At 42.3% G+C, this 9,069-nt stretch overlaps 1 protein-coding gene across 1 annotated transcript; it reads right to left on the bottom strand.

The window, feature by feature from the left end:
* Nucleotides 1-2,211: 2,211 nt before the first annotated feature.
* Nucleotides 2,212-3,261, bottom strand: LOC126080587 (olfactory receptor 1S1-like). Its single transcript, XM_049891781.1, has one exon. The coding sequence runs from the start codon at nt 3,259-3,261 to the stop codon at nt 2,212-2,214; it is 1,050 nt and encodes a 349-aa protein (XP_049747738.1).
* Nucleotides 3,262-9,069: the final 5,808 nt, after the last annotated feature.

Genomic DNA, 9,069 nt, shown 5'->3' on the forward strand with positions numbered 1-9,069 from the left:
CCTGCCACAACCACCGTTAATATGTTATCAGCTCTACTCCCAGGTATATTTTCCCAAATACTGTGTTTAATATAAACACATTTATATGGTGAATGCTGTTCTGGAGTCTGCTTTATTCATACTAGACCAAGTATTATATTGCAGAAAAAGAAGCTGAGGTTAATAGCATGACTTGTCATACAGTGAGTTATCTGTAGATTTGGGATGGGTCCCAAGTGTCTGGATTATAAATCTAGGACTCTTTCTACTACTCCACATGAAATAATGAAAGCAGACCTCTGGAAGTTTCTGGGTTGCAGCTGTGGGTGGAATAGGGTGAATTTTGAGATACTTGAAGAAGGAGGACGGTTAAGAGGCCAGTTTGGTAACCCATATCAAAGCAGACGAATTTTAGATTTTAGTGAAAATGCAAATGAGGTGTAAAACTCAAGAGACACCACAGAGAAAGGCAGGCAGCTGATCGTATATTTCCTCTTCAAAGAAACTGGACTGTTCTAAGTTTGGGGAAAAATGGAAGTCAGCTTGTACTGGTGACAAAAGAATCTAGTTTGGTGGGGCAGGTAAATTGAAGCTGAAAGCCAGGGAGAGTTGAAAAAAAAAGAAGGAACACTTTTTTGAGTGTTTACTAATACACTAGATATTATGGTGGTGGTTTAATACACATGCCCATTTAACCAAACAGTTTTGGGATGGTGAAATTATTATTCCCATTTTACGTGTGAGGAAAGTTGAGTTTAGGTGTTTACATAACTTCCCTTAGATCACATAAGTGGATCACAAGATACTACTAAGAAATGATACAGTGCCGAATCTTTTCTTTCTACTGTAGGGCAACTGTTGGACAAATATGATACAATGACTAGTAATAGTTGTTTCTAAAGGTGGAAATAATTAACAGGAGGATTTTGCCATGTCAAAAGAACCCTCTTCTGGGTAGCCAGAAAGCATATTTAAGGCAGATTCTGAAAGATATGTTCATCAACCAGAGGCCTTTAGATTCATAAAATCCAGAGCTGGAATGGAATTCAGAGCTCATCTAGTTTAGTGATTCATTACACCGGAGTCGCCTGAGGACTGATTTCAAGATACAGATGCCTGACTCCTTCCCTGGAGAGTCTGGGCCAATAGATCCAGAGTGGGGTTTGGAAGGAAAGGGGTAGCATCTTGTCTGTAGCCTTTTCTCAGCCTCAGGGAAGCTTGAGGATCTGATCCTTGGTCAAATCTCCCTTGCAGTTAATTCAAGGAGAGTATAAGTGTACAAGGAGCCTCAGCTGCTAACTGAAATGATGGCAGTTCAACCCACCAGCTGCTTTTTGGGAGAAAGATGTGGCAATTTGCTTTTGTAAAGATTATATCCTTACAAACCCTATGGGGCAATTCTATCCTGTTGTATAGAATGACTATGAGTTCAAATCTACTCAATGGCAAAAAACATAAGTATATATTGTATCCAAGATCTAGACCAAAAAGCAAAACAAAGCAAAAAAACCAAACCACTTGCCATGAATCCATTCTGACTCATGGCAAGCCCATGTGTTACAGAGTAAAACTTCTCCCCGTGGTTTTCAATTGTTGTAAAATTTGGAAAGGAGTCCTGGTGGTGCAGTGGTTAAGCTGTTCAACTGCTAAGTGAAAGTTCAGCAGTTCAAAACCACCAGCAACTCTGTGGAAGAAAGATGTTGACAGTCTGCTTCCATAGAGAATTACAGCCTTGGAAACCCTATGGGGCTGCTATGAGTCAGAATCGACTTGATGGCAGTAGGTTTGGTTTTTTGGTGGGTAATCTTTTGGAAGCAGATCTCCAGACCTCTCTTCCAAGACACCTGTGGGTGGGTCCGAATTGCCAACTTTTTGGTTAATAGAGGAGCACTTAACTGTTTGCACTGCCCCCAAACAAAAAAGACAAGCCCATTGCCGTCGAGTCGACTCATAGTGACTCTATGAGTTTCACCACCCAGGGACTTCAAAAATATAGACAGTTCTGCTGAAATGGCTTTGACTCAACTTAAGCACTCTATCTGTTTGTTAAAGTTGGTTTAGGAAGAATATGTAATTGAGGGGTAACCTATATTTGCTGAGATACAGCTATACCAGTAAATGGGTACCAGTTGCACAACCCCGAGTGGGGTTTGTGCTTAGGAAGGCATGATGATCATAGGTTGGAATAGGAGGCAGAGATCGGAGAATTTATCAACAGCTGGACCATCAAACCTATGCCACAAACTCTGGGCAGGATTGTCCATCTGGTTTTGGGGATAAAAAGAATTCAGATGCCCAAGGCATTGAAGGTAGAAACCATTTTCTACTGATGTGTTTTCTCAGGGCACTTTTCATGTCCTTGTTCCTTAGGCTATAGATGAAGGGGTTCATCATGGGTGTCATCACAGTGAATAGTACTGCTCCAATCTTATCTGTGTCATCAGGGTGGGTAGATGAAGGGAAGAAGTAAACCCCTATAATGGTCCCATAGAAAAGTAATATGACCGTCAAGTGAGAGCCACAGGTTGAGAAGGCTTTCCATTTTCCCTCTCTGGATGAAATTCTCAGGACAGCCCTGATGATGTGGATGTAGGAGAAAAGGATGAGGGCAAAGGGGAAGGCGAAGACAGATAAGCCCACAACAAACAACACGAGCTCATTGACCACTGTATCTGAACAGGACAGTTTGAGCAGAGGGGCCAGGTCACAGAGGAAGTGTGGGAGAATGTTGCTGTCACAGAAGATCAATTGAATGAGCAAAAGGGTGTGTGTCAGGGCAACAACATTACTGAGGACCCACGGGATGACTGTCAGCAAAGCACAGATCCTGGGCTGCATGATGGTTGTGTAGTTCAGAGGGTAGCAGATAGCCACGAAGCGATCATAGGCCATGACCCCCAAGAGGAAATTGTCAATGACGACAAACACAATGCAAAGGTACATCTGTGTGATGCAGCTCTCATAGGAGATGGATTGACTCTTGGTGTGAATATTCATCAGCATTTTGGGGACTGAGGCAGAAATGGAGGACATATCAGCAAAGGATAGATTGGCAAGGAAGAGATACATGGGGGTGTGAAGGTAAGAATCCAAGACAATGGCCAGGATGATGAGCCCATTCCCAACCATTGTGACCAGGTACATACCCAGAAAAAGCACAAAGAGGACATTCTGTTGTTCAGCATGTTTGGAGAGTCCCAGGAGGATGAATTCAGAGATGATAGTTTGGTTTCCTTGGTGCATATTTCTGCTGATCTGAAGAAAAGAACACAAAATCCCCATACCCCCACAGGAAAACCAGTGCAGTACCTTTCAATTGTAGCAATTGCAGGGAGAGAACTCCCTCTAGGCTAAAGGGAAATAAAGATTGGAGAAAACAAACTGTCAAAAACCCCTGAACTGGTTGCTGTTGAGTTGATTCTAACTCATGGTGACCCCATGTGTTTCAGAGTGGAACTGTGCTCCAAAGAGTTTCCAATGGCTGTGCTCTTTTGGGAGCAGGCACCTCTAGGTGGACTCAAGCCGCCAACTTTTCGATTAGCAGCGAAGCGGTTAACTGTTTGTGCCACCCAGGGACTCCAAAGGTGAAGAAGGTCTAGTTATTATGGAATTATCTAACATTTTTCTTTATAACATAATATTTAATGGCTACATAATTTTTCACTACTGAATAATATAATTCACATACTCATTTTCTCTTTTTTGGAGTATATCACATTTCTTTTTATGAACCAATCTTCCTAATTTCTTCTTTTAATTGTGTTTCGATGAAGGTTTACAGACCAAGTTAATTTCTCATTAAACAGTTAACACACATGCTGTTTTCTCACATTGTTGCCAACCCCATGACATGTCAATATTTTCCCCTTCGTGACCTAGGATTCCCCATTTCCATTTATTGAACTTAACTGTCCCCTCCTGCCTTCTTGTCCTTGCCCCTGGGCTGGTGCACCTGTTTAGTCTCCCAGAAATGGTGGAGCTACATGTAGTATTGCTTGTTTTATGGGCCTGTCTAAACTTTGGCTGAAGGATGAGCCACAGAAGTGACTTCAATACTGAGTTAAAAGAGTATCTGGAGGCCATACTCCTGGGTTTCTCCAGTCTCTGTCAAACCAGTAAGTCTGTTCTCTTTTTGTGAGTTAGAATTTTGTTCTACCTTTTTCTCCAGCTGTGTCCAGGACCCTCTATTGCGATCCCTGTCAGAGCAGTAGGTGGTGGTAGCTGGGCACCATCTAGTTGTGCTAGACTCAGTCTGGCAGAGGCTGTGGTACTTGTGATTCATTAACCTTTTGACCTAATCTTTCCCTTGTATCTTTAGTTTTCTTCATCCTCCCTTGCTCTAGATGGGGTGTGACCAGTGGAGTATCTTAGATGGCCAGTCACGAGCTTTTAAGACCCCAGATGCTACTCACCAAAGTAGGACATAAAACATTTCTCAAAAAACTATGTTATGCCAATTGAGCTAGATATTTCCCAAGAACGTGGCCCCCAGCCATCAGCCCAGTACTTTGATTCCTCAGGGATTTTGAATGTGTCTATGAAGCTTCCATGACCTTGTCTTGATCAAGTTGTGCTGGCTTCCCCAGTATTTTGTACTGTCTTTCCCTTCACCAAAGTTACCACTTATCTATTGTCTAGTTAGGATATGGAATTATTTCAGTAATGTGGAGACACAGGAAATGCCTTAGAAAGGAAAGATAGAAACATGATAGATAATTCTTAACAAACTATTTTAGATTCTTATAGAATTCTGCATGTAATTTTTCCACTTGGCTCGGGATGTAGTTAAAACTCCTGAATTGAGGGCAATGGGTGGGATGCACCCCTCTGTATACTAAAGATGTTAGATACTCCTGCAGGAATTACTTTAAAATGAACACACTAGTTCTGAGACCTTCCCCATCATTCACCTTCATCCTTCAAACTAAGAAAATTGAAATATGACAGGTCATTCAAGTGAAGAGTTTGTGGAAGTAGGAACAACTGAGGATTAGGAATCCTCATGGGAATGTACTGGGGGATAGGTGTTCCTTCTCAGCCAAGTTAGAAGTCCTCCAGAAGAACTAGTCTTGGAGAATGAATACAAGAAGCAGAGACCAGAATTTGACTTCATCTGTGGCTAGATGGTAGGTGAGCTGAGAAAGTTTAGGGGACATCTATGAACAGACAGACACTTGTTTTTGTCTCTCACGTCTCAAGGTGGGAGGCTCAAGGTTGGAGGGTGGTAGGGCATGCCTGCATTTACACCCATGGCATCGCATGAATATATATGCAAGTTTCCTACAGGCCAAGTGCATGCTGCAGGAGGACATTGAGCTCAAGTCATCTTGTTGGGACTCAAGCCAAGAAGGGAGCTTCTTGGGGGTAGCCTGCTGTAGTAGTGAGGGGCCATGGGGGTGACTTTCTTATGAAAGAGAGGTCATAAGGAAATCATGGAGAAAATTCATTGCCCTTGTCCAGGAACTGCATTATGGAAGAGTACCTGAAAGGGGGCCTTGCAAGAACCCTAAAATTGTCTCATGAGTCAACACATTTGGATGCCTGCCATACATAAGGCACCAACTTCTAGTATTACATGGCAACAGGCCTCAAGATTATGCCCTTTTTTGAACCCCCATCCTTCCTCCCTGACCTCATAAAAACAAAAGATGTGAGAGGGGGCTAAAGAATAAAGGAAGAAAAGATATCCCTCCCTTCCCAAGACTGATCTCCAAGCTGTATGTCAGACCTGAACTAGGGAGGGAGGGCATAGGATTGGAATTGCATTTGATATTGAAGTTTTAAATGGGGCTGGGCTGAGCTGAGCTTTTCAGTACTTCAAAGTGGGTCTTCAGTACCAAAGTAAAACATTTTTAGAACTAAAGGTGACCACAAAGTGATAGGGACTTACCAAGGTATCACCCAGGGGCAGGGAAGGAGATTGGACCGAGAGTATTCATCTCCTTATTGTTTATTGGAAGGAATATTAGCATGAGAGCCAGGAGGCATTCATTCCTGTCTTTTTATTCTCTTAGTGTTGTCTCCATCTCATTTTTTTCTCTCTGCCTTTCTCCAGAATCACTTGTCTCTCAAAATTTCAAGATAGCCAAGTTTTCAAATTGCCTTTCTTTCCAAGAAGAGGCCAGGAAAAAAGAAAAAAAGACAACCTCCTAGAAAAGTGAAGGGCACAAGAGACTGGAGCAGAAGCTCTGAGGTCTTGTTGGTCCTGAGAAGCTTGGTTTAAGGATCAGGAAGAGGGGAAATGTATGCAGAAGGGAGACCCCAGGACAAAACTAAAGGTAAAGAACTGTCAGGCATCCACATCTAAACCTCAGGGCAAGACACAGACAGGCTTTAGAGGGTCCTGTAATCATCAAACCCTGGACAGGTCTGGGTCTAACTCGAAAGGGGAATCTTGTTTTTGTGACGGTCTCTCATTTTGTTTTCCTGTGCTATTTTTCCCAACCATCAGCAGTCCTGCGTAGATTGTTCTGAGTCCCTGAGGCAGCATATATCTGGTTTATAGCAGGGTGAAAGTCTGAAAAGACTCACCTTTGAATGATGGTAAAATCTCAGAAAGTTAGTGGAATCTAGATCCAGTACCTTCCCCTGTACCTTTCAGAACTAGATTTGTCTGCCCCAGACACCAGAGTTAGTAGAGTTGTGATGTTGGGCTCACAAGGGACCTTTTAGCTCCTTTTAAGTCCCTTTGGAGAATATCCCTGAAATGTTTTCCTCGAGAAATGCAATAATTTGCACATTCTGGTTCTGATGAGGTAAACAGGGAATAGATAAGCAGCTCTGCTTTGTTTGTCTGTTTGTTTTATCTTCAGGTGCTGTTTCTACTTGTGATTTCCTATTTGTGACTAAGTTGATTATTTCTCTTCATAGCAAGTGAATGGTTTGCAGTGTGTCTTACATTCCCAGTGAGATGGTGTTATGGATTGAATTATGTTTCCCCAAAATGTGTGTTAACTTGGCTAGGCCATGATTCCCAGTATTGTTTGGTAGTCTACCATTTTGTGATCTGACGAGATTATCCTCTGTGTTGTAAATCCTACCTCTAAGATGTTAGTGATGCAGGATTGGAAGCAATTATGTTAATGAGGCAGGACTCAATCTACAAGATTAGGTTGTATTTTGAGTCAATCTCTTTTAAGATATAAAATAAAAGAAAGAATCAAGAAGAGAGACGGGGGAACGCATAACACCAAGAAAGTAGTGCCAGGAGCAGAGTGTGTCCACTGGACCCGGGTCCCTGGGGTGAGAAGCTCCTAGACCAGGGGAAGATCGTTAACAAGGACCTTCCTTCAGAGCTAACACAGAGAGAAGGCCTTCTCCCGGAGCTGGCGCCCTGAATTTGGACTCCTAGACTGTGAGAGAATGAATTTCTGTTGTCAAAGCCATCCGCTTGCAGTATTTCTGTTATAGTAGCACTAGATAACTAAGACAGATGGTAAGCATTTTGAGAGTTCATTCTGTTTCTTCTGGAATGCCTAGTAGGGGAAATGTGTTAAAATCCCATTGCCATTGATTCCAACTCATGGCGACCATAAGACGTGTGACAGAGTAAAACTGCCCCAGGGTTTCCAATCCTTGTGGAGGTAGGCTGCCACATCTTTCTCCGGTGGAGCGGTTGATGGGTTTGAACCTTAGAATTTTTGATTAGCAGCTGAGTGCTTAACCACTGTGCCACCAGGGCTCCTTCTAGTAGGGGAGGAAGATCTAGAGATTTGAGTTGAATTCCTCCACCAGGGGTTATGACTCCAGAGACTGTTGAAAGGAATAGATGGTGGCTTTCTGTACCTCTTGAATAAGTGTCAGTAGTGGGATGAAAATCTGGAGACCTACTGATTCAACAGAAGCTCCGGTGGCACAGTGGTTAAGTGCTCAGCTGCTAACTGGAAGGTCTAGAGTTCAAATCCACCATCCGCTCCATGGGAGAAAGCTGTGGCAGTCTGCATCCATAAAGCTTACAGCCTTGGAAACCTTATGGGACAGTTCTACTCTGTACTGTGGGGTCCCTGTGAGTTGGACTTGAGGGCAACTGGTTTTATATTTTTATTTATTTATTTTTTAATATATATATGTATGTATTTTTTATTGAACTTTAGATGAAGGTTTACAGAACAAGTTTCTCATCAAACAGTACACACATTGTTGTATGACATTGGTTAACAACCCAACGGCATGTCAACACTCTCCCTTCTCAACCCTGGACTCCCTATTACCAGTTTTCCTGTTCCTTCCCAACTTCCAATCCCTATCCCAAGGCTGGTGTGCCCCTTTAGTCTTGTTTTGTTCCAGGGGCCTGTTCTATCTTTGACTGAAGGGTGAACCTCATGAGTGGCTTCATTACTGAGCTGAAAGGGTGTCTGGGGTCTATACTCTCATGGTTTCTCCAGTCTCTGTCAGGCCAGCAAGTCTGGTCTTTCTTTTTGAGTTGGAATTTTGTTCTTCATTTTTATCCATCTCTGCCCTCTATTTTGATCCCTGTCAGAGTAGTCAGTGGTGATAGCTGGGCACCATCTAGTTTTACTGGACTCGGTCTGGTGGAGGCTGTGGTAGATGTGGTCCATTAGTCATTTGGACTAATCTTTCCTTTGTGTCTTTAGTTTTCTTCATTATTCCTTGCTCCCAAAGGGGTGAGATCAGTGGAGTATCCTAGATGGCCACTCACAGCCTTTTAAGACCCCAGAGACTACTCAGCAAAGTAGAATGTGGAACATTGTCTTTATAAACTATGACACTGTCCATTTCTGAAATCTTGTTGTTTATCTTTTGGACTTCTAATTGTTGTTTTTGTATGATTTCTCTTTGTGAATTTATTTTGGCATTTTGTTCCTTTATTACTTTCCTGAATTGTTCCATTTTTTGTATTTTCCATGAATTTTTCTGCCATTTCCAAAAATTTGTCTAGTTTTTCCTCATTTTTGTTTGCTTTTTGCTTCACCTCTTGGATTGCTCTGAATATTAGAGATTTGAATTCCCTGTCAGGTAGTTCTAGTGCCTTTTCTTCTACTGGAAAGTCATCTGGTGTTTTATTTTGGGCACCTACTGGACTGATCTTGTCCTGATTTTTTTTTTTTATATATGTTTTGATATTGTGTG

This window comes from Elephas maximus, chromosome 7 (genome assembly GCF_024166365.1).
Source record: "Elephas maximus indicus isolate mEleMax1 chromosome 7, mEleMax1 primary haplotype, whole genome shotgun sequence".
NCBI lineage: Eukaryota > Metazoa > Chordata > Mammalia > Proboscidea > Elephantidae > Elephas > Elephas maximus.